General features: G+C 36.0%; 1 protein-coding gene across 1 annotated transcript; it reads right to left on the bottom strand.

Annotated features, from left to right (window-relative positions):
* Positions 1 to 20,871, bottom strand: LOC110793967 (histone-lysine N-methyltransferase ATXR3). The gene is made up of 20 exons (XM_021998906.2): positions 20,683 to 20,871; positions 18,210 to 20,490; positions 16,216 to 16,272; positions 14,375 to 15,565; positions 11,260 to 11,657; positions 10,612 to 11,166; positions 10,433 to 10,533; positions 8,321 to 9,338; positions 8,154 to 8,225; positions 5,428 to 5,538; positions 5,217 to 5,317; positions 4,237 to 4,336; positions 4,033 to 4,128; positions 2,791 to 2,958; positions 2,571 to 2,696; positions 2,293 to 2,346; positions 1,375 to 1,625; positions 1,187 to 1,295; positions 790 to 1,089; positions 1 to 473 (listed from the first exon to the last, which is right to left on the bottom strand). The coding sequence occupies exons 2-20, from the start codon at positions 20,371 to 20,373 to the stop codon at positions 297 to 299; spliced, it is 7,149 nt and encodes a 2,382-aa protein (XP_021854598.1). The 5' UTR covers positions 20,374 to 20,490; positions 20,683 to 20,871; the 3' UTR covers positions 1 to 296.
* Between the last annotated feature and the right edge of the window lie 5,883 nt (positions 20,872 to 26,754).

Below are 26,754 nucleotides of genomic sequence, written 5' to 3'. Positions count from 1 at the left end.
TATGGGAAGATGAACTGCTATATTATACTTGGTATTTGCAAACTACTTTAATTTTCTATTGACTAAAACTATGCGTTTAAATCAAACTAAGCTAAGCTAAGAACACAGAGCAAGAGGGAAAATTTTCTATGACCTAGTGTGACTAAAAAATTACACAAGCAAGTCACAAGCAGAAATAAAGACTGTACACAAGAATGAAGATGTAAGGCAGGCAACGACTAAGATCGCTTATAGGACCGAACTAATAATTGGACCCCTTTTTATGTAAAATGAGAGCTAAATTAGCAGTCAACTGGTCATCGATCCCACATGGCCTGGAATATGGCAGGTCTATTCTTCAACCAAATCGCCATTTCCCGCTCCAAAGGAGAATTATTCAATACAGCATCTAACATAGGACTACCAAAAAATTTTGAGGAACTCTCGAATGACCATATCCTATCCAAAGGCCACGACTTCTGGGGCTGCTTTTCCTGGTTAAAACAAAATTTAAAACATCAGACAAGTCATTAAAATCTTTTCAAACATCCATTAATACCATAAATGAAAAATCACCAAAATGAATCTCCTAACACAAAACACGTGCAAGAAACACACTAAGCCAGGACGAGGAAGGTGATAAGAGACAATATTTGACTCATCTTAAACCAAACACTATACAACACTGGAATATCTGAGCAGAAAATTTCAAATATTTCGTATACCAATTACTTTACAACCTTTTTACCACCATTTATTTACAAGATGGACACAAAATTCACTTAAAGTTTCAAGTGCAGACATACTCACCATTCGACGAAGCATAAACCTTACAGTTCTTGGTCCATAAATACGCTGCCTTGATGGCTTTTGAGCCTTGGCATAAAAGGAACCAATATCTGGCAGTGACAAGCAGCCCCTGCTTGCTCGCACTAATGCACGATCTGGGTCAGCATTTGCCTGATTGTGCCAATAAATCAGCTGTCCTAAACAGTAGTTTTCACCGTAAGTCTTGCAGTACTCTGTAACTCCTGAGAGTTTATCAGCACACTTGGGTCCAAGGTCAAGAGGGCTTATATAAACAGGAGGCGAAGTTACAGACTTGTATTCCTGCAGGAGAACATAACAATGAGATCAAAGAAATTCAGAAAAATTGATGCTCAAGAAGGTTTGAAACAAATTTTGTAGTAGCAGAAAGTAAACTCACCCTAATTTTATAGAAACACTTTGTGTAAGCATATATGTGGATCAAATCAGCAGCAGCATCATGGCGACTCTTGTATGTACAAGGAAGATTGCGAACCTCATCCCTCAACCTTAAGAAGGATTTCATACATAAGAACGCATGCAGTAGAATAAGATTCAGAAGCCTAAATAAGTTTATGTGATCCTTACCATAGTAAAGATTTCCTTAGGTCTTTCTCATTATTCCCAGAATTTGATGGACTATGAGCACGGATCTTGGATTTAAGGTCCTGTAGTATGCGATCATCAATAATATGTGGAGCAATGCACTCAAGAAGTTGATCAACAAGAGAACCTTCGCCATTCCACAAGACAGACACCATCTCTCCAGGACTAAGTTTCTGCAGAGGAGGAGGAGCTTCCTTTGGGTTTCCAAATACACATCTTAGGACATACCTAACCTGCAAGTCATAAGCTAGCATATTAGAAGCTTCCCAAGAATAGAACAACAAATAAATTCAACCCTAAACAATAATAATGAGTTACCTTTTAAAGCTTTTACAGAAAAAGAGCATAAGTTCTTAGGATGAGAGTATGTCAGGGTGTGTTGTACAAGATATTATCAGGCACCCCATGATAACCTATTAATCTGTAAAATACCCCATGCCCGTATATTTCTAAAAGTCACCCAATGGCAACCAAACTATAAGTATGTCACCATTGAAATGTATAAACTCAACCTGCAACTATCTTAAACATATACATCCAATGCACCCTAGAAAGAGAAAGAGAGAAAGAAAGAAATACAATAGAGAATAGAAAAGAGATGGAAAAGGAAAAAAGATAGAGAATAGAAAAGAGATGGAAAAGGAAAAAAGACGAAACGGCTACAATCTAGGTTTACATACATCCATATTTAATGAGCAAGTCCTAAAGCACACAACTCATGATGCACAATCAGGGTTTCAGGATTTATATATTACTATCATGACGGGTAACATAATTGTTAATGCAGTATGCCAGTGATTCATCTACTCTTTACTCTTTAACCACTACAAAAGCCAAAAAATACGAAAGAATGAAAGAGAATTCACAAGAAAACGCTGAATTGAGATATATGGTGCCTACCTTGTCCAGTGTAAGAGCCAAATTCTGAAGTCTCTGGTTGTAGACTCCTTCTGCCTGTCAATTCAAATTCAAAAAAGAAAAATTAAGCAACCAAGATTACTTTGTAACAGCTGTTTATTCCGTCCATAATATCACTTGATAAAGAAACACAAGCAAGATTTGAACATGCTAACCAATGAATTGAAGTAAAAGAGGAATGAATTTGAAGGAAAAGAGGAAACACAAATGTCAACAAACTGTTAAGACTTCATTAGTGCTTTATACCAAAAAAGCATAACCTGAATTTCAGCATCACTCTTCTCCATCTCAAGAGATATTTCTTGACAATATTTCTTCTTCTCTTCCAAATTATGTCTCAAAATCTCCGCAGGCAGCTTTGTTCTCTCAAAATTTATGAAACGTACCTACAGCCAAACAAGACCATAACATGACAGTGGGAACTGACAGCAGAGAAAATGGATTGGCAACTACCAAATAGACACGGTAGAGAATATATACCAGCCGAGCTGAATATGCAATTAGCCATTCTGGCAAACCACCCAACAAACAACTTCCTAGACCAGCCTTTCCTAAATCAATATAATCCTCCTCAGAAACCCAATTCAATTCGCATGCCTCCAGTAGCAAACGGTGTTTATCCAATAGTCCATGCCACTCCTTCAGCACCTGATGAACATCATACAACAGTCAAAAGACAAACATATCTATTAGCAAGATTAATAAATGCTCATTTCAATATCCACGAACAACAAAACACACTTAGTCTTCCACCAGAACCAAGTCGTATGAAAAGGCAAAAAGGTACTCAAAATATACTCCCTCCACACCGACTAAAACATGTTCCTCAAAAGGCATGCTGATTTTTAATATTACAATATCTTAAAAAAAGAATATATATATACATTAATAAGCTTCCTAGTAATGTTTGGCTGTTAATAGGACACAGTATTTAGAAATTGAATTTAATTTGACAACTATACATAAAAAACAGAGAGTACAGAGAGAGTACACTGTAATTTTAGTAAAATGCTCCTGATAACCTAAATAAGAGAAAATTGACTATAACGAAAACAACGCTCAAATTTCAATCTTGGAGCCTGCAAATAATCCATTCTCAGTATTCAAGTCAATCTACCAAAAAACACAGTTCTTCCGTTCTTTAATACTCCCTCCGTCCCGGAATACTCGCAGCAGCTTGACTGGACACGCTTGCCAATGCACAACTTTGACCATCAATATCTTCAATTATAATATTATAAAAATTTATAAAATATTAATATTTTGAAAATATATGTTAAGATGAAGCCAACAATATACTATATGCTAACACTTATTTTCATATACTATAAATAACATAGGGTCAAAGTGAATTATGTGAATAGTGCAAAAAGTCAAACCGTTGCGAGTATTCCGGGACGGAGGGAGTACTACCATTTTTTACACTATTCACACGTTCTTTTGACCATATTATGTGATTAAAACGTGAGGAAAAATATAGTCATGTGGAATCTTATTAAATTCGTCTCGATATATCCTTTCAAAATATCAATTTTTATAAATTTTATTTAAAGATATTTTCTCAAAGTTACGATTGATAAGCGTTAAACTCAAAATGGTGCAAGTAAAAAAGAGCGGAGGAAGTACATGATAGTGCAGAAGGAATGAGCTATATGAAGATGATTGGAATCTGTACCGCTATTTTCAGTATGAACTAACTCAAAATCATGTTGATTACATTACCTTCTGATAAGCGCCTTCGCCTGTTAGATTCAAATAGCTTCCACGGCAGACTTGATTACCACACAAACAAACAGAGGCTTCATATTCCTCCTTACTCTGTGAAAGAGATTAAGGGCATCTATCGGTAAGCAACTGATGTTCTAGTCTTAGTAATAATTAAAGCGAAGAGCATAGGTAGTGAGTGAAGAAGACAAACGCACATACCTCAGTAACCGAATTATAGTCAAAAGTGATTTCTTCCCCAAATCCAATTGGACGAACAGAGTAGATTCCAATCTGATACTGACCACTTACAGCAGTAACTCTGCATTTCAAAAATCAAAGAGATTATAAAAGAAGTGTCAAACACTATGTAAACTCTCATCACAACCCAACAAATCAGGTATAAAATTTTAAAAAAAAAATGTATTCTAGTTGGTAAATAAGATTCCAAATGGGCAAGCAGCTCCAAGCAAGGAAAAATGATTTTTAAAAATCTCTACGATCTTTGACACTTTGACATAGTTAGGGTGAAGGGATTCCTGATTCCTTGTAGAAATGTAGAGTATTCTTCTGTCAAATCAAGATTGCCAGGATTTACGACGTCCCATTCTTATATTATGCTTCCACTGTTTCATAATACTAGCAACACATTGACTTTTGCACTATTCATATACTAACTTTGACCATATTTTACAACCACTATAAAAAAACAGAAATTAATGTATAAAATTTTGTTGTATTAGTTCCAACATATATATAAATTTGACTACAGCCAACCACAACCATTTCCTTTCTCAAGTCCTATACTCCTACCCAAACCACTGCAGAAGTGCAGATTATATAGTGACTGAAACCCCCGCCATCAACTCCCTAGCTGATAACCTTAAATAGGGCATTGTAGATAACAAGGTCTAAGGACACCATCAATTGTGAGCCTAATTATCTTCACTACATCATTTTTGAAATATATCATGATAACTTTTAAAGTTTATTCTGCAGAGAACCAGACACATACGAAGTTCGAATCATGAATAAGGAGCAACGAGTTAATTTAGAGACACCAACAAACATACGTAGTACTTGAGTAGCAAAAGAATACCTAGACAAGCAACAAAGAAAACAAGGTACTTATTCAAAAAAATAAAATTGAAAAAAGTGTATGAGAGTCTAACAACAGAATAAATACAATATATCATACTTACTTCGCTTCACAATTAGGTCGACACGAATGACAAATACGACTTGCATAATTTGCCTTATGCATTGCATCGACAACCACTAAATCATAGCCATCAGCATCACCCTGCCAAAGTGAATTTACAATTAATAATACATAATGAAGACACTGTTGACATCTCAACACAAAAGCAAGACAAGTGTTCTCAATTGTATAGTTCCAAAATAAAGATAAACCTTGGGCCTCTCGAGATATATATTGTAAAATTCAGGAGCAGGTTCTTTACTATTCTTCTGCAGCGAACGGATTCCATCTTGCTTCTCAAACCATTTCCAAGCAGGATAAACCTAAGAATGTTCAAACTTGCACAATTCAGGATTGAAATTTTAACAATTGAAGCTACAAGCTTGCAAGACATTAATATGCTGAATTTCACTCGTAGACAAGCCGGCAAAGGCATTAAAAAGACCACCAAGCACAAGTAACCTGGGAAAAAAGAATTCTGAGCATCTAGAGTTTCCATTACATTTCTTCAGTCTACTTTACAGATACCCCAGAGAAGAGATGAGAGACTAAATGGGAGTGAGGTATATTTGATATGCCATATATCTATACTACTATTTTATAACAGGAACTATTGCATCTTGTCCCCCGCTTATATTTCCTATATTAATTTTATTGATCTCTCTCCCTCTTTCCTACTCATTTCCCCTTATCCCCCAAATCATTATACTTCCATGTTTACTGACCTTTCCAAAACAATTACTTTAGTCAATTACGCCTCTCAATTCCACTTCAACTATTATCATCAAACTCCAAACTCAAAATTTCCGAATTTGCATCCGTCACCCCCCTTTTACTTAAATAGGCAAATAAGACCAATTTTTAAATACAGGAAATTTTTGTGCGGGCTAAAACTAGTGCTTTTAAGGGAAATTGCACCTCAAGAATGGAATTTAGGTGAATTGACATAGTCGGTGAGGTAAGGTTACACAGACACGGGCACGATTCTCGAAAATGGATGTGGACCAAGGATCAACTATACATGCTTAAGGTAATGTACTCAAGAGAATAATGTTCGTCACAATTCATAAGTCAACTATATATGCTGCCTCCTATTTTAATTTTGCTCTAGTAATTTCTTCAACGCGCACACAGAAAAGAAGCTATCACAGGCCTAACCCCAAATAGTTCAAAACGAAAGAAAAAAGCAGTGTGAGAGAGGGTGAGAGAAAGCCAGAAAGGAAAAAGGGGAAAAGAGAATACAAGTCGGGTGCTTTGAGAGAGGAGTGAAAAAATGAATTGCATGAAACATTTTCGAAATGAAAACAATGGCCTTCACCAGAAAAGGAAATCAACCGGAATGCATTACTCAGACTCTTCATTTCACCTCAATTACCCATGCCGGAACCGGACATAGCTTGGACACTTGAACACTTCATTTAGGGTAAAATCATGAATTTTTTTCACAAATAGCCGAGTCGGACACTTGAACACGTACTCATGTCAGAAACTGAGTGCCAAAGTCTTAGTAACATATGCCAACCATGCAGCCACTATTATCAATTCACCTGACGTCCATGAATAAAAGCCCCTAACATCTTTCTTTTTCCGGTGGAGGTCTTAAATCCTACTGGCATATCTGGGGTTTTCTCCCTAACTCCGATTTAGAATATTAGGCTGAAATTTCTAAATATGGACTGATTAAATGGGATTATAGTTACAAAGCTTCATGAAATGGGTATAGTGGTATACTGGTATACATCAATGAAGCAAATCATCTTTGGAGATATACGATTACAACTACTAAATGAAAGAAAGGTACTTTGGTAATCAACAATTCAAGATGCCCAGCCAATTTTTTAAATGCCTTGGCCAAAACAAAATATAACGTTTTTTATAGTAAATGTGCAAGGTGAAAATGGATATAGTTTTCTGAAATAAATGTACAAGGTAAAGAGGGTACTTGTGTGTTCAAGTAATTACTACCCCTCCCCTTTCCTAGGGGCCAGATCTATATTCTGGTAATCTCTAATAGTGGACAACATGGACACCCTTAACCTCTTAAATTTATTTCAGTCTTTCCTATAGAAAGTTTCCCTAGTCTAAAAACTGAAGCTAGGGCATGGGTAAACAAAACTAGATCAGAAAATCAAACACATGATTTTTCCTCTAAAAAGTTACAGGACATTACTAGAAGCCAGCAGATATAAGTATCAATACACTCAATGATGATCACATTACAGAAGAAGCCAAGTATAGAAGACATAGATGGTTCTTCTTTACCAGTATAGTTATTCAGTTATCAATGTCTATTCTTTTCAGCATTACCTCTTTTTTATGTACCCACTTTCCAAAAAGAGGTGTTTTTTTGTTGTTGTACCACTTCTACTTTATTCTATTTTTGGCAATCATATTTTATTATCTTACCCTCATTTACCCAAAATAATTACACCTTTCCATATCTCTCTCCTACTTTACCCACCTTATTCTTACACCAACTCACTATTACCTACCTACTTCCTCCTGTTTCAAAATAGTTGCAACACTTTTCTTTTTCACTATTCACATAATCTACTTTGTCTATTTTTGATGATTTATAATTTAGGTAAAACATATTCACGTGGGATCTTCTTAGATTCATCTTAATGTAAATTTTGTGAAAATCAATTTTTTATAATTTTTAGTTATCTATATTTAAAGATACTAATTGTTCAAGTTATTCATTGGCAAATGTGAAAATAAAGTGTTGCGACTAAAAAGAAACGAAGGAAGTATTATTTTACTACCTCTCTCTTACTTAATCCACCTTTTTCTTACTCCCACTCAACTCTCCTAGAAACATGAGTCTACAGTAATGGAGTGATTGTACAAGGAACCAAAAGCATCAAACACACAAACACTCACTGAGAAATTCTAACAGCCAGGAAAAGTGATTGGTAAAACGTAAAGAAAGACAAACCTCTCCCAAGAATTCGACAACAAAATCATCTTCGGTGAAACCACCTTGTTTGTCACATACGACACCAAGCCCCTGATTAAACATTACAGCATGAGAACATTGTCCCCTTGTACAAGGACCAAGACAAGAAAAGAAGGTTGAAGCACATAGAAACTCTTGAAAAATACCTTTCTATAAGCAACATAATTATCATCAGGGCGACCGTCAACGGCTTGGAGAAGAGCCTCACACAGTTTTAATGTTCTAATATTATTATCTTGCTTAGCTATTCGTAGAATTTCCTCCACAACAGGTCTCAAAGGATAAGTCATGGGCGTATTTCCACTGCCTGTGTAGTTTCTAACTTGTTTATTCAGTACCCTAAGGATCGTCTCTTCAATAAAAACATGCTTTTCAGTCAGAGTCCAATCCACATTCTCGGACATCGAATCAAGAAGAAGATTGTGTGTATAAGGATCAATGCCATACACCTCCTGTTCTATGACCTCTTGTCCAAGCTGTTTCCGTGGTTTAAATTGTTTAACTTCAGGAATCTCCATATCCACCTCCTCAGAACCATTTTTCTGAGCTTTGACTTTATCCTCGTAATCTTCAGGCAATGAAACCTGCATCTTTCGTTGTACTTCGACCTCATCAGCTACAATAACATATTGGTCAATGACTTCATATTTGCGTGTCACCGGAGGCACGAGACTGGCCTTGGTCATACGAGCACCCCATTCTCGGTCCTCAGGGTTCATATCAAAAGCCTCATCTGCATTAAAGTATTGCTCTTTCGCCTCAAAAGTAACACCTGGCCGGACTTCGGAATCACTTTCAGTGTCTGAGGCGCTTCCCGTATTACTTCCATCATCATCTGAAGATGACACAAACTCGTCAGATGATTCATCTTCCAAGTCTGTTTTCTTATTCGCCCTCGATAGGTTCTTTCTCATCTCCCGGTCAGACGAACACTCCAAATAATCAAAACCCCCATTAATAGAAGATGTACCATTGGCCCGGCTCATGTATTTTCTCTCTGTGAGTGATTTAGCCTTTCTGTACCCAGAGGGAGCACTGGTTTCATCTCTTTGTTTCTTCAACATCTCATCTCTATCAATATCTCCCTCATCAAGACGAGTTCCAAGTTTAATGAACAGCGGAATCACATTCTCCATATCCCCTCCATCACCTCGCTTTTTCATTCTGTATTTGGAAAGGCATGGAAATATGTCACATGATAATTTAGGCCAAATGATGCAAATACAATAAAAAAAACCAGCGACGACAGACACGTAAACAATCTTTGTCCATTGTAAATACAATTATGAATAGTGATGTCGATCAAACAGATATCAAACTTCATGAGACTTATCCATAGGACAGCCAGTGGCAGATTGTATTGTCAAAATATGTAGGGAGAAGATAAGTAGAAGACTGCACAAAAGCTCACAACAGACAATATAAGTGACAGTACACCGACATTGTTGTCGCTGAAGAACAGGAGCAATACAAAAGTGTAATCCCATGGTTAAAAGATTCAACATCCCTCCCCCTAAAGGTCAAAAAGTTACAAACTCCATGCACAGATTGGAAAGAAACAAACATAGATGGTTTAGCAGAAGATATGTTATCCTGTGATCTCCACCTTACAAAAGCTCACAACAGACAATATAAGTGACAGTACACCGACATTGTTGTCGCTGAAGAACAGGAGCAATACAAAAGTGTAATCCCATGGTTAAAAGATTCAACATCCCTACCCCTAAAGGTCAAAAAGTTACAAACTCCATGCACAGATTGGAAAGAAACAAACATAGATGGTTTAGCAGAAGATATGTTATCCTGTGATCTCCACCTTATTAACTTTATTAGGCTATTTTGATCCAGTTCAGTTATTTTACTGTTGCATTTGAGGTTCACAATATGCAGATCTAATCTAAGAACATGGATGGAATATGCAATGAACCAAGTGTAAGGGAAGGGAATAATAGGTAATGAGTGATATTAGGTAGAAGACAAATTAGGTAGGTGTAGTAGAATGGTTATAAATACTAGCACATTAGGTTATGAGGGGTGTGTGGAGAAATTAGTAAAGCTTAGGCTTTGGAGAGTAGTGACCTCAAGTCACTACCTTTTGTATCCCCTTGTGTGTTCATCATCTACCAAGAAACTTAATATAATTTCTGCCGCTATTTTTATGCTCAAAAATATCAGTTCATTACAGAATACTATAGGAGAAGAGCATGGACCAAGCAGACATACACAAGAGAAAGAGAGAGAGATCAACTCAACATTACCTTACTGCCTCCCTGCACATTTTAATGATATCTTGTTTAGCAGAGGTCATGCCACGGCGAGCATAATATCCACTCTGAATTTTGTTCTCAATTTCTGCAACCTGTAGAAAGAGGATAAATGAGTTTCTGCAGATCACCTGACTTAAGGTTAGAGACCCTAATAGTTACAAATAAATAACCTTTTGCTCAAGATAGTCAGATGTGTTCCCCTGCATTATATCCTTTAAGCTAAGCACAAGAAATTCCTCCATTCTTCTGTACCCATTTCCAGCTTTCTTCATCGCCAAATGCCTCATACGGGCATCACGGGCTAGGACTGATGCAGACTTCCGAGCATCAAGTAGTTTTGTACGCTTATATAGATTCTGCCTGAATTCCTGATTAGCTGCACCTCTTTTTTCCACCATATCAAAATAATCTTTTAGCCCACTTGACTCATCCATATAACTCCCGCAACCCAATTTAGAAATCGATGAAGATTGCTCTGGCATCTGTTTCAAGCTCCTTATCTTCAAACTCGACTCCTCAACAATTCTCATGCTTTGAGAACTTCTCCCTCCAACCCAATTTACATGGGGGAATTTGATTATTAACTCCTGAAACTGGCTACAACCTCTTATGTCGACAGAAGATATACACAAAAAGGACTGAAGAATTTCCTCAAGCACAGCGGAAGTAACATTGGTACAACCATCTAAAACCAACATTCTAATCATTTGCTTATTATACCCACTCTGCATGGGGAGAAAAAATAACAGAGGTTAAGAAGATAAAAAGAGGTTTCAATGCAAATACAAAGGTGAAAAACAAAAATACCAAAAACTCACCATGACACTCCCAACGATGGAGTCAGTGCAGTGGGAGCCCATAGTTGACAAATCAACCCTTACACTCACATTTCTGTAAAAACCAACAGCAGCTCTCCAGTGCTTGCAAGTTGTACCAGCAAACATTAGGGATTTGACATCAGTTCTAAGAAAATGAAAGATGCGTGCCAAAATATGACCATCCAGAAGACCCCAGCTCCCCCCTGCACTTTCAGAACACACACTCTCTTCTCTGCAAAAAGTAAGATTGCCACATAAGTTCTCAAATGAGGGCTCCCTGTAAAAGAGAGGTGGTAAGCCTTTGCCCGCTTCATAATCTTCATCAACTCCTTCAATTAGTGTCCGGCATCTTTTTTTACCATGTGTGTCTTCCTCAAAAAGCATAGATACTTCATTCTCTGTATGAATGCCAGACCAAAATATAAGAAAAAAGCATTTATATAAACCCATGTGGAACTAATTCAAATGGAAGTGTTAGGCTTGCTGTAAAAAAGTCCAATTTTGTTTCACTTTTAATTCCAACAGATACCTATATGATATTCTCCAATGCCTTCAACAATAAAAATATTTCCATTAGAAAGATAACAGGAAGTGGAAGAGGCCACTTCCCCAAAAAAAATTGTAATCAATCTGGGAAAAACAAGGATATGACACAGTTCTACACAAAATCTACTCCCTGTCCGAAACAAAAGACACGGTGGACACTTATTACATGATTTTTTAGTTAGGTATTTTGGTTAAACCAACAACAAACCATTACTACTCACTCCGGGGGATTTTTTTTTTTGGTTCAGCCTATACTGCAGACTCTTGTTTCTAGGGAAAGTGAGTGGGTGTCTTAGTTTGAAAAGGGGCAAGGCGCACTAAGGTGCACAAGGTCCCTGCAGCCTAGGCGTAAGGCTCAGGCCTTTTGGATATGAATCGCCGTAGGAGATCGCCATTGTCACCAATCAAACCAGAAAGGAGCAGGAAGTTAAAAGAATAAACAAGGACGGGGAGACAGTGGAAAAGTAAACAAAATAATTAAAACAAAATAAAATAAAAATCCAAGAAAAATAAAATCTAGGTACTTTGAACTTTGAAGAATTGAAAGACAAATAATAAGAAGAAAAAAATTCAAATTTTCAACCCCTTTCTTTTTTACTTTTTCTCCTCCTTTATCTCATTTCTACCAACACGTTGCTGGAGCACCTCAACAATGGCGCCCAAATCCCATTTTTCTTAATTCTCTTACATCCCAATATCCCATAATTGCATATATGCTCATAGGAAGAGGAATTTTTGTGCTTGTGGATTTCCTACTCCATGACCATTTTTCTGATTTCAAGCTTGAAGGTGACCCATTGTTAAAGAATAATCTTAAATTTTGAAGGTTATACAATGTATCTATAATGTACTTATGATGTATCTTCAAGGTATTTCTGATGTATCTCCAATAATTTTTTGATGTATCTATAATACAATTTAAATGTATTTCTATAGTACTTTTAACGTATCTGTAATTTTCATGGTGGATATGAGAAGGGTGGAGAGGGAGGAGAGAGAAAAAGGGAGTATGGTTTGTTAATTTTTTTTTGATGGTCTGGTAGCAAGATCGAGGAAGGGAGTAGCCGGAGGGAGGAGACAATTGAAATGTTAAGTTTGAGTAACATGGAAAACTTGCCAGCTGGACTCCATTCTTCAGTCTTGTAGTAGAATTGCGGGTATAATAAGAGCCTCACGATCATTATAATCCAAGGGCTGAAAGCGCTTTTCACGCTTCTCACTTAATTGCCCTTCTCACCCGATCCCTCATATATATATATATATATATATATATATATATATATATATATATATATATATATATATATGTTATTAAAGAAAAGGTTGTGAATAGAAACAAACAAACAGACACAACGTATGATTATATGTTATTACAAGAATCAATAAAATTGCTGTCAGACAAGCTCTTCCCCTCTTTCATTCAACCTCTATTCCTCCAGAAACAGTGGGTTAAGCCAAGGTAACAGTTTCGTTCCAACTTTCTGTAAGAAAAATGTTTCGCATAGATGTCCTGGAATATTTAGAAAAAACTAGACTAGTCAAAAGCTCAATTCAATCAGGTCTGTATCAGGTCAAGTTGGGATTTGATACAGATCGATTTTATAGCCGCTCAACAAGTCAAAACAATTCAGTTGATTTTTTTCTAGGTTCTTCCAGGGTCAAGTCAAAAGAATGCATAGAGTAAAAAATCATGATGGACTAAGAAGCACAAATACAGCTTGAGGACGACATTCCTCGGAAATGGAACATCCTCTTGGAACAATGCTAAAATTTAAGGGAAGTTGAGGGGAGGGACAACATGCAAAATTTGAAAGTCTCAAAGGCAGAAATTTACTTAAACACAGTTACACCCTGCCTTTTTCTTAAACCATAAGAATGATTCAGTAGAAATGGCAACAGAAGCTCATCTCCATAGTCTAGGTGGTTTATTTTCCATCTTTCCCTCCTTACCACAGTCTCCCAACCCCTTCTTTATCTCTTCTTTGTTCTATACCTCCCAAGTCTCCCTATCTTTTAAAATTTGTATCCTGCGATATCATTATGTCAGCCATTCTGCCATTAGATAATAGTAAGCCACAAACGGACTTGCACATGACAACCTACCCTCATTCTGCCATTATTCTTTTTTTTTCATATGCTCACCCAGCGTTTTACACTCTCTCTCTTACTTTATCCATTTATTACACTCACCCACCTTTTAATCATTATCTCTCCTTTTTCTTAATATTTGTGCAAATACTAACTGCAAATATCATTATTATGAAACGGCGGTAGTATTTACCTTCAATTTGAGAAATCGTTGTTGCCTGTCACCATCTCTACCTCAACAACTTAGCTAATGAGCCACAAGCTTAAGAATCATTGGAGTATGTACATATGAGAAGCCTAAACCTACATTTAACATTTGAAACCTAACTTCCTGTCTTCAGCTTTTGTTTAAAATTTTAAACAAGACAAAGTAACAGTACTTTAAAGTTTCACCTGAACTTCCAACAGAAAAACAGTTCCTCCGTCTATGAATGCAAGATCTAGATAAGGAAGATTGAATATTGAATATTGGAAAACATACCCATGGGTGATTTCGGAAGATAAAGAGAGCCTCTATGCTTCTCAATTTCTTTCCTTGGCTGCCTTAAACTGATCCATGGATCTAAGACCTCATTTATAGCAGCAGGAAACTCGCGACTTCTGAAGGACTTCATAACTAGTTCATGAAGCTTCCCTAGTGTATAACCAATGAAGTGGGGATGCAAGCTATGGAATGCATAGGAAAGCGAGAAGCTACCATCCTGTACAGCAGGTGCTTCAGAAGATTCACCAACAGGTACAATATTATCCCCAACGAGTTTGCTAACATTCTCAGAGGCCTTGATTACAGATGTAACTGGAACCCAAACTTTGTCAATTTTTCGAAACACACTGCTTTGCTTCTTCAAAAATCCTTCCTCCACCATCTTAAGCAGTATTGAGCATGAAAGAGGCCCGTGTTCATGCCCGGTGCCATCAAGGTAATACCAGTCACCTAAGTGCAGCTGTAAGTCAGTAGCTGTGCAAATACGGTCTTTCGGTTTATCAGTAATACTAGATTCCCAAGATTTTCCAGAGTTTTTCTCCTTGAAGCTTCTGGAATGAGAAGCATCTTCTTCAGACAATCGTTTCACATCAGTGGACAAAGAGTAATGCTTAGTTCCCTTTGAAGAGTACTTGTCTTTTCCCCTTGGTTTCAACCGAGAGTCGGAGGCAAATGAACCATGATCTTTAACAACACATGCATTGATTCTAATCACCGGCATCATACTTCCTTTGACCCCTCTTATGACAACAGGTTTTGGCTGACCCGGCTTATTGACAACACTAGAATCAGCCCTCTCGTCAGGCCAAGAAAATGCCCAGGGTGGAAGATCAAGCTTCCTGCTTTGACAAGGATAGTACAAGTCATCTTTTCTCTGCCATCGGGGGTCCTCATAACCAGATTTTAGCATCTGACAAAGAGGGAAACCATCATTAAGCACTACTTTTTTCCTGAAATATTTGTCTTGTACAGCTTCTTCACTCCTTTGCCAGTCCCCACCTTTACACGACCACCGGCCAGAGAACCATTCAGTGAATTCACTCAAGAGATAAGAACATTCCTTATCAAGGCTAGCAGTAGAAGTCGATTCAGCAGCGTCCTTTGACGTAGTCTCCGGATATCTTGGAATATCCTCTTCTTGACTCTGTTCAAAAGGCTCTTGACAGCATGAATAATCTTGCATAAAACCTGTACGGTGGATAGAACAAATAACGATAAAAAAAAACCAATAATTAACCTTCACACTTCAAGTTCTCAATCAGTTACAAGCAAGACCTGTTTCCTGACAATTATGCATTTTCTAGCCACAAAGCAGACAGGATCATGTTTACAAACATAAAGCATGAGAAAACAACTCAAGATTCTCAACATAAATGCATATGGCCCAGATTTTTCAATTGAGACCAAGAGAATTAACCTTATGAAAAATGGCTACAATTCCTAATTTCCTAGATGCATATTGTATCAGAGAATGAAGAGAGCAAATAATTATATGCAAGGAAGATCAAAGCATCAAGAAGACTGTATTAGGGAAGATCAATCTATAAAGATATGACTGGCATAAATGGCAGTATAAGCAAAATCATTCATTATATACGATGAAAGAGGAATATTTGCCTCATTAAAAATCAGTTCTCCAAGAGGGAGCTGACAAATTGCAAAAATCAACATCTATCCAATGATAGTGAGTCAGTGACCACAATGTTCCAGAACTACCCCACTAAAAGATGCACGACACGAATGAATTTTATGTAACATGTCAAAGGTGCACTACTTTTAAAGAACAACATTGGTGATGATGATGATAAGAACAAAAATAACTTTGGAAATAGACATACCTTCCAAGATACCAAATCTCTCCCACTCTGACTGATCAAATGTCATTTGTAGAACTTCTGCAGAACCATTTATCAGAACTAAATTAGTTATCATAAAATGAAAATTTCAAGAACAACAGCGATGATGATGACTAATATCATAAAAATTGGAAACAACTGTCTGAAACCACGTTCAAATAGGCTGCATTTCTACGAAACCACAGTACTAAATAAGTTTTTGTTTTTTTTTAAACTACAGTTATTAATACTTCACAAACAGAAAGCTGCCTCAGCCACCTAAATGGGCCATTTTGATGTCACACTCTGATTATTTTTTTCCAGTTGGTGGTGCTCTTCTTTTACTCTTTTTTCACAGTGTAACCAATTATTATCTCACTTCCGCATCATAAAAATAAATTATCATTCAAGGATCGTAAAACTGGCAGGTGAAATGGTTCTTTAAGGCATGTGGCTGGGCTTTGTGGATTGGGCAATAAAGGTAGTTATGTTACAAAATAATCTAAAATTTGTTCTTCAAAGAAAGCCTCTTTTTACATTAAAGTAGCATAATGCCATAAATGTATGTGCGTGTGTAGACTATAGACTAGGGTTACCTGATTCGTGGTTCGCTTCGGTACGGGGTACGAGTTTGGGTTTGTGATTCGCAGGTTTGCTGGTTTTAGGTTCGCAAGAGGGGTTTGAAACTCTTTTTTTCCAGGATTTTTAAAACAAAATTATTCAAGATTTTATTTCAATACTCATACATTCATACTCAGATAACATGTTATTTCCTTCCCAAATAAAAGCCCCAACATATATTTTCTTCTCTTGACTTCCCTGATCTTCAATAGCTATAACTAGGGTTTCGGATTCGGCATGACAATACCAACGATTTGGTTCGCAAACCACAGCGAATTGGGTCGCTGGAGAACCCGATTCGGTACGGGCGAACCGGTTCGAGATTCGCAGGGGGTACCCGCGAATCTGGTAACACTGCTATAGACAGACAAGTTCATGTGTGAATACTTTCTTATTTGAGGTCACGTTTTGACCCTTGGATGGAAAATATTCTAAGGTTTTAACACGTCATTAATGGACAATAGTATATTAGCACACTTTCAGAAGGTTAAGTACGATAGCATAATGCTATGAATAAACATAGCTTAAGCATTTTAAATGGCAGATTATAAGAAAGAAGATGAAGATTTATTTAATAAGATCAAGAAGTAACCGATATTCAAGCTTCCGAGAGGCTTGATTCTCTCCCAATTTAGCTTAACTAAGCTAAGCCAAAACACTAAATCAATATTCAATACCCCTCCCTTCCACTAATGTGCTCTAGATACATAGAACTTCTTCCCTAACTTCTTTCCCAGGCTACCATACTAACTTAATAAAGATACTACCTAAAGCGCCCCTCTCTACCTAATATTGATTCGTAGCACGTCAATACAAATTAGCAAGTGTCCCTCACAGGCTATCAACATAACTCAAATTTTGATGTAAAAGAACTTTAAAAAAAATGAAAATAAAAATGTAACTCAAAAGTATCAAAGTTTATGACAAGAATAAGGGGAAGACGTCATTCTTCTGTATGAGTATCTATTAATCAATAAGGTTAATATCATTGATATAAAAGTTAAATGAAGCAAGTCACCTATAATTTGGATTAAATGAAACTAATATATGGCGCAGATTGTGAAGCAGCATTTGTGGCCAGGTGCCGGATGAACAGCAGGCCAAATCTCTTGAAATTTAGTTGCAGAAGCAGGAAAAGGGGGGTCAGGGAGAATTGCAGAGGATGGTACGCAAATTAGAGAAGCGGATTTTAAGATTGACGAAATGAGATAGATATGACCATAGATTTAAGTTTCAATAGTCCATATTTTTCCTCACATGTGGAGGAGGTGCTCTCACCTGTGATCAAGGTCATACAATTACAAAAATAAAAAAGAAGCTTACTTCAAACATGTTCAAATGTGTGATCAAGGTCATACACTTATTGAGTATCTTACCTCCAACTATCTCGAGTTCCTTTCCGGGTAAAACAGTAAATCCATCTAAGAGAGCCCCAACTCTTTCATCAATACCAAGATCGTCCGAAGGAAGATGGTCATCTTGACCAGTCACACAAGGACCATCCACACCAACCTGATCCACAGAATGCTCAACATCTCCAGCATCTGCCAGCAAATTTCCAGGAGCTTCTGGGGGGCTCACCTGTTGCGTAACTGTCTCTGAAAAAATGGTTGTAAAATTAGGAGTGGCGACTGGTGAAGCCGCATTTTCAACAGTCACCCACCTGTCACTGTCACAGTGCTTAACCAGGTGGTCTGACATAAGTATTCCCCCTGCTATAAGTGTTTTTAAGTCACACAATCTAGAAGGACCGCGCTCCTCCCCGAGGTGATCAAGGTAGTACCACTTCCCTGGGTTCACATTAGCAACAAATGGGACATGCGGTGGTGTGTCGCAAATATCCATGTCTTCTTCCATTGATGGCAATTCTTCAACAATCCCATTAACCAATGAAGGTTGTTCCTTGTCATTCAAGCAAGGACCTTGAAACTCATCTTTCACATGAATCTCATGAGAAATGCTTTTGTCAACAGCTCCATTCTGCATATCATTTACGTTTACAGGGTCTTTAGTAGAGACTAACACATCTTTATCATTACGAATTTTCTCAGTAGGCTTTAAGTTATGTATCCTATCATTCTGCTTATTACTGACTTCATTCCTGCTCGTTTGACGGTGATTATACGGCCTACTGCGATCGGGTGGGGACCCAGAAAAACTTGAAGACCTTTCCTGACGATCATGTACCCTAACCCGGTCATTGGGAGACTTTTCAACATAGCTGGGGCTTCGATTTCTATTGTCATGGCGATGACCGCGATAACATGGAGACCTCTCATGACGAACAGGAGTTCGATCCCTATGATCATGATGCCGGCCTCTCTCATGAGGAGACCTCTCAGAATAACTAGGACTGCGTCTCTGCCTGTCATAAGCTGCTCTTGAAGATGCAGTATCATAATGACGCAATGAAAGCCTATCAGAAACAGCCCTTGATGAATTTGAATTTCGAAATGATTTATCAGCAGGCTGACGTGAGTAATGCTCAGGATTTGATAACCTTCGGCTTTTTGAACTCGCATAATCCCCATGATCATCATAGGTTTTGAGGTCGCTGCTTTCTGAGTCAGTGACATGCCGTTTCAACCGACCACTAGATGAGTGTTCTCTTCCTTGACCCCTGCCATGGATGTACTCGTTCTTATAAGCCACATCATCAATCATTTTTGAGTTCAATTTCGGATAGCTCCTTTCTTGGTTGACTTCCCACCTTGCATTTCTCTTGGTATGACGATGATTCCCACTTCTACTAAAATCTCTAACCGGAGAGATATCCTCACCTGAATATCGCAGAGTAGCCGGGGTCCATTCGTGTTCATACCTTCGTTCTCTCTCTCTACTTGAATCATGCCTACGCCCTTTCGAGTATCCATACTCTTCCCTGAAAGCATCTCCTTTATGCCACCTTTCTGGAATGAATTCTCCTTTCTCAACTTCATCTTTCGACGCTCTCCAAGAACTGAATTCCGCCTTCTCGTATTCTCCTTTCCTGTACTTCTCCGGCGTTCGATCCCTTCTCTGAACACCATCATTCCGGAATCTACCTGAGCTGAAATCATACCTCTCTGGTTCCCCTTTTCTCCATCTCCCCGGAGAAAACTCCCCTCTCTCAACTTCATCTTTCCTCCACCTGTCAGTAAGAATCTCACCTTTTTCAGTCTCTGTCTTGTGCGATATATCAGGCGTCAATTCGCCATTCTCCACCTCTCTTTTTGGCGATTTCAACGTTCCCAACTCACCTTCTTCAACCTCTTCTTTCTGCACTTTGTCACCCCCAACTTCCCCATTTTCAACTTCCCCGCTACTCTTCACTTGCTCTAAACTCAATTCCGCCTTCCCCGGCTCTTCCTTCTTAAAAAATGCATCTCTCTTCAACTTCATCCTCTTAGTAGTAGTCCTCTTAACTGCCTTAGTCTCCAATTTTCCATTGCTGTTGTTGCTACCGCCACTGCCACTACCACCACCGCAAAATTTCTCAGAACCCGGAAACTTCTCCATAATTGGCTGCAAAGGCACGCATGCAACACCTCCATCACCCATGGAACTCCAAAGCTTTCCGCTTATGTTTTCACGAACCTAATTCTTCCCTTTCCCGGGGCTATTGATGCTCATACTGCAATATCTTCCCTTTCCACCAATCGTCCTTCGCCAAAAACCCTAATTTCAAACATTAACAAGAAACACACAAACGGTAAGTCAAACAAATTAGACAAAAACAATCCCAATGTAGCGTTTGGCAACACCAAATCACAAAGAATCAGCTCCAAATCACATAATCAACTTGACAAAATCAAAACCCTAAAATCCCCAAATCTGGGATTATCAATTAAAAAAATGAATTAAACTTACAGATTTTTTAACAGATCAAATTGCAACGAACAGAAGAATTATCCTTGAATGCGCAGATCGAGAAACGTTTCGTAGATAAGAGTTTGAAAGTGGAAACCCTATTTTCGCCTGAGAATTCTCTTTCTCTCTCCTCTTTCTTCTTCTTCTTCGCTTCGCGCTCTGTTTATGTTTCTCTTTCTCTCTCCGGTCTGAAATATAAAATGGAAGAAAATAAAATCTCCTTTTTACCCTTTTATTTTATACTCCGTACTCATTAACAATAAGATAAATTATTTTTTACCGCAAAAGATTTATGTATAGAGGGAACAAAACGACATAAAAAGTATACAAAACGCACGTGTATTATTAAATTCTGAGAAAAAAGAACAATTTTCTTGAACAAAAGAACAATAAAGGTTCTGTTTTTTACAACTCTGTTTTTCGCGTTTTTATTTTATTTGTTGTTTTTCGTTCGAATATATATATTTTTCTGGATTTTTATGTTTTTTGTTTTTTATGTTTTTGAATTCAAACTGTGAAGAGGAGAAAGAAAGTGCAAACTAGGTATTCTGAAATTGTTTTTAGAGAGAGAAAGTAATAAAAAAAAAGTTCGTTGATTTTTCTGCTTCAACATTAAATTCAATTGGTTCTTCTTCTTTAAATCTGAATTCTGCAGCTGCTAATCAGATTTTGGGAGGTGATTTTTCAATTTTGTAATTATAAATTATTTGTTTTTAATGATTTTGATTTTGTAATAATCGGGTTTTTGATGATTTTGACTATTTTAATGAATTTGATTTTGTAAATCGTGTTTTGATGATTTTTAATGGATTTGATTATGTAATAACACGTTGATTTTTATTATGTAACTACTCCCTCCATTTCTTTTTGATGTATCCATTTGGAATCTGGTGTGGTTTTAAGAAAATTAGAATATTGGTTTGTATGGGTATAAGTGTAATGATTGGGTGTAAGAGAAATGATTGGGTGTAAGAGATTATAATAAATAAAGGAGTGAGAAAATAATAAAGAAATAAGGTAAGAGAGAGGAGTGATAATGATAGGTGATAAAGGAGGTGAGAGATGAAGGAAATAATGCCCTTGGTCCAAGTATGCATTCTATGTTAAGTCTAATAAATGCGGTTCAGTATTAATTGACAAGTTAATAATTCAGTGAGATCAAGTGAGCTGAATGCCTAGCTAGAGGCCGCTTCAGTTCAAGTGGAATTAATGATATTAATCCACAGCTTACTCTTGACTGAACCCGTAGGGTCACACAAATAGTACGTAAACGGATCAAGTATCTAATGGCATTAGATACTCTATCTATGAATATTCGGAACCGACGGATCTTGGTTTCAGTGGGAGCTAAGATCGTCACAGGCAAGAAATGAATACTCCGGAAACGATGATATTGCCGGAAACGGAAATATGGATCGTATCGGAAATATAAATATTATCCAAGTCGTAGATGTTGCCGGAAACGGAAACATGGTACGTATCGGAAAATATTATCGGAAATGGAAATATTGCCAGAATCGGAAATATTGCCGGAAACGGAAATATTGTCAGAATCGGAAATATTACCGGAATCGGAAAATAATTCCGGAAACGGAAATATTAAATATTTGTTCGAAACGGAAATTAATTCCGGAATCGAAAATATTAAATATTGTTCGTATCGGAAATGAATTCCGGAATCGGAAAATTTAATCGGAAGCGCATCGTACGAATAAGCATCGGACGAGGCCTGCCGGACGAGGCCCAGCACGAAGCCAGGGCATCGCCCAGCAAGCCAAGCGCGCCGCACAAACAGCAAGGCCAGGCCCAGCAGGCTGCGCGCAGCGCGCAGCGCGCACAGTTCGCACAGCACGCGCAGCGCACAGCGCGCACAGCGCGCGCAGCGCGCAGCGCGCGCGGGCGCTGAGTGGGCTGCTGCTCGCGCGCACACATGAGGCCCATCGTGGCTGTCGTGCGTGTGTGTGCAAGTGTTTGTGTTCGTGCACGTTTCCTAAAACATGCAGAGTTCGGTTAATGATTAAATTCCTAATTCTATTTGATAAATTAATTAAATTAGAGTTCTTGTAGGATTCTAGGTTTGATTAATTTGTATCTGAATAGGATTTCGATTCCCTTTCCATACCGCTATAAATATGAGGCTAGGGCTCACAATTTATAACACAAGTTTCAAAGTATTCAAAGTGAGTTTTTGAGAGAAAATTTAGTCACACATTTGCCTATAAAGTGCCGAAAATAATAGTACCTTAAGGGCGATTCTAGTTGGTCAATCTTAAGGCGGATCCGGACGTGCTGTGGACTATCTACGGAGGGACGACACTTGGAGTCCTAAAGACTTGTTCTTGTTCGGTTCGGGCGCAGCTAGGGAAGGCACGCAACAAAGAGTATGCATCTATTCTATGCTAAATGATTATGTGTAAATAATATGTATTCCTGGGTTTATGGTTTTTCCGCATGATTTATGAATTGTCATATGTATCATAACCTAACAAGAGAGTGGGTATATGGGGAAGGGAAAATAATTAAATATTATGGGTGGGGAAAATTAGGTGGAAATATGGGTAGAATCTTTAGGTATTTTGGTAATTAGATAGAAATGTAAGGGTATTTTAGGATAAAATGTATGTCCAAAAATAGAATAGATTCTAAATGGATACAACAATATGAAACGCTTAAAATAGAAACGGATACAACAAAAAGAAATGGAGGGAGTAGATTTTAGCCCGTGCGATACACAGATTTTATTTAATTGTTAAGTTAAAATAAAATTCCTAGATATACTAACTGCTATATTTTATACGTAGTATATTATATTAGATTTGATTTTTGATTTTTGATTACATATCATTTTAGATTTTTTTTTAATTATTAGAGTGTTTGATTTTGGATGAAATTGTATACGCGTAATATTAGTAACTAATTTAATTAAAAAATAATTTTGAAATCTTACTTTTCATTGGCCGAAACCATTAGATTTCCTACGTGGATAATATTGGATTAGTGTTTGATTTTGGTTTGAATTTTATTATAGATTAGTGTTTGGTTTTGGATGAATTTTATTTTAGATTTAATTTTTAATTTTTAGAGTGGTTGATTTTGGATGGAGTTGTATATATTAGTAATTAATTAATTATACTATCTGTGTGGCACCGGCCTAATTAATTATCTACGTGGTTGTTGATTTTTTTAATTAAAAAATAAATTAGAAATCTTATTTTTCATTGGCCGAAACCAATCTATATCTATATAATATACTAAAAGAGAGGAAATCAATGTGGTGATGACAAGTGTCACTCATTGATTCGCCTCTCTTTTTAATTAAAAAAATTAATTAATTTTTTTTGAGGGAATTATAATATTTAAGGAAGTGTATTATTTATTTTGATTACAAATCCTAAAGATTCTGTTGATAATATACATTCTATAAATATTTTTCGGCAAACAAATCAATTATACGGAATATATATTTCAGTTCATTATCATATTACGAAATATGTTTAAGCTTATAGTTCAATATCATATTATAAAGTATGTTTTCAAAGTACGGTTTATGAAATTATTCTCTACAATTTAAAGAAACAATTCACAAACTCTTCCCAATGTAAGACCAACACCCAAACCAATGCAAATCGATCTATAACATCAAAAGCAAAAAAATAATTCAATACCAACAATGTCAATAATCCATAAAAGAGCTCCATTGTTCAACATTAAACAACACGAAGAACAACCGAACAAGGTTGAAAGAGAAGTTGGTTATTTTTATTAATAGCGGCATAGCGCCTGTTTAATAGAATCAAATAACTAAGACACTTTCTTTTTTATAGCGCCTGTTTAATAGAATCAAACAACAAAAAGTATTGCATACTAATTTTTTACATTCAAGTAAATTTGAATGAAATACTTATTATCTAAACTATTGCGCAAATATTTTTTCTTATCTAAATAAATTATAATTAACAAAATAGCAATATTGCAAATATTGTGCATAAGTATAAATTTATTTGTCGTATTTAAGGAAAAATATGCACATGAAATATATTGTTGGTTGTTATAAATCGTAAATATTCTTTTGATATTGAATATCTTAAAAATTTACATGTAAATGTAAACTATCAAGATTCCATTCTTAAAGTTCATATAATTATATATAAATAAATATGTTATTTTTCTCAATCTAAAAATCTGACTACATGGTGCTGACAAGTATACCTTTCTCTTTTATTTGCTCATTTTATAATACAGAAAATTATATTACACATAAATTAATTAATAGATAAATTATTGTCATACTAGATTGAATGCATTATATTTCATGGTAACAATTATGACTTATCAATATGGAAAAATAATTTTAAAGAAATTCAATGTTTTACGTACGTAGGAAATTGGCACCTAATATCTTAATTATATGGAGTACTACCTAATAAAATATTATCTTATCATGTATATTTTTCTTGAATAATATACCATGAATATTTTATTATGGAATACAATTTTATGCAATATCTTTATACACAATAATATCATTGACAACATTACTAACATATATACGTACTTATTTAATCCATTATACAATTTTATTGTACATTCTCACGTCTTTATAGAATGGAATTGAATATCTATACATATTTTTAAAATAAGAAATATAAACAAGCATCATAATATTGTTACTAATAATATGTACTCCATATTGCATAGTAATTTCTTAGAGGGAATATTTATGTAAGAGTACACAAGATATGAATCTTAAACTTAAATTATTTTTATATTTGATAAAATGTACTACTATAGAAAAATAATTAAAGTTTAATGCAAGTTTGCGATAAATTAAAATTAGTTTACCTTCCCTATATAATATAATTAAGGAATGAAAACAATTTTTGTCTATCAAGGAATGAAAGCATTTTAGCATATACTACTCTTCGTTCTTTCGAGCGCTACTATGTTATTCATATTGACCAAAATCGTGGAATACTCAACAACCGATTTGACAATATAACAATAAGTTGTTAGTAATAATTTGTTAATGGTTGTTTTAATTTTTATTATTAACCTTTTACGAAGTATACAATGGAAACATATCAATAAAATACGAACACTATATCCAAATAAAGTAACTAATATCTAAGATAATATGACTTTATGAGAAATATTATTCTCAATTGCATGACATATTATCTACAATATCTACATATAAATATGTTAAATCATAATTAAAATTAAAAAAATCGGTGGAATAAATTTAATGAACATTCATCTATCTCCGCCCTGTTTAGAAGTGAATAAGTAGTGGTTTGATAAGTGATGAACATTTATACAGATAAAATAATAATCTCCATGGTGACGTGGTGAGTTTGGTTTTGAGTTTTAGCCAATGTAGTCTCTTTCTTCATAAATACAATCCACAAAGTACAACCAATTTTTTAAATTTTATTTTGATCACATAAAAAACAAATGGAATAAAGAAAAATGGAAGTAGGGTGCATTCTTTTCACCTTATTTAAAGTGAATTTAAATTTATCTAAACTTATTGGATTTGGAATTGATTAAATATATCTAATAGACCTAATAAAACTTGTTGGATTTGATCATAACTGATTTCAAAAGAGTAAACTTGAAATAGAGCAAGTAACAAAATGAGGTGGGCAACAAAATGATACAGGTAACACAATAAGAAAAAAAAAAGACTTAATATCTGAACATATAACTTTTTTTTTCAAGGGTGAAGAAAACACATATGTAATATAAGTTATAATCATTTGTTCCGAATATTTCCATAATTTTTATAGTTAATAAAATATTTTGTTAGTAAAATAAGTTCAACATTCTCAAAAGTGAGTAGATATACTGCACATTTTATATAGATTCATATATAAAATTTAAAGTTACAATGTAAGGTAAAAGAAATTTCGGATAAGATGCATTTGTAGTGGGATAATAACTAGAGATGGCCAACGTGGCGTGTTGGATGGCTCATGAGTGAGTTTGGTGGGTCATGGGGCGGGGATAATTAACACGCAAACCTCCGTAGTTAAATTAGGGTGGGTTGAGTCGTGGGTTGTGTCGGAAAAA

The sequence above is a fragment of the Spinacia oleracea genome, chromosome 4 (genome assembly GCF_020520425.1).
Source record: "Spinacia oleracea cultivar Varoflay chromosome 4, BTI_SOV_V1, whole genome shotgun sequence".
Lineage (NCBI taxonomy): Eukaryota > Viridiplantae > Streptophyta > Magnoliopsida > Caryophyllales > Amaranthaceae > Spinacia > Spinacia oleracea.
The sequence above is the reverse complement of the archived record's forward strand: the minus strand, read 5'-3'. Positions and strand labels throughout refer to the sequence as shown.

What these genes read in the sequence shown, in the direction of transcription:
- LOC110793967 (XM_021998906.2), bottom strand. Translation starts at nt 20,373, where the DNA reads ATGGGTGATGGAGGTGTTGCATGCGTGCCTTTGCAGCCAATTATGGAG. An exon ending in ACTATAATTCGGTTACTGAG is followed by an intron (nt 4,129 to 4,236) that starts GTATGTGCGTTT and finishes TCTCTTTCACAG; the next exon opens with AGTAAGGAGGAATATGAAGC. An exon ending in AGTGTTTCTATAAAATTAGG is followed by an intron (nt 1,090 to 1,186) that starts GTGAGTTTACTT and finishes GTTCTCCTGCAG; the next exon opens with GAATACAAGTCTGTAACTTC.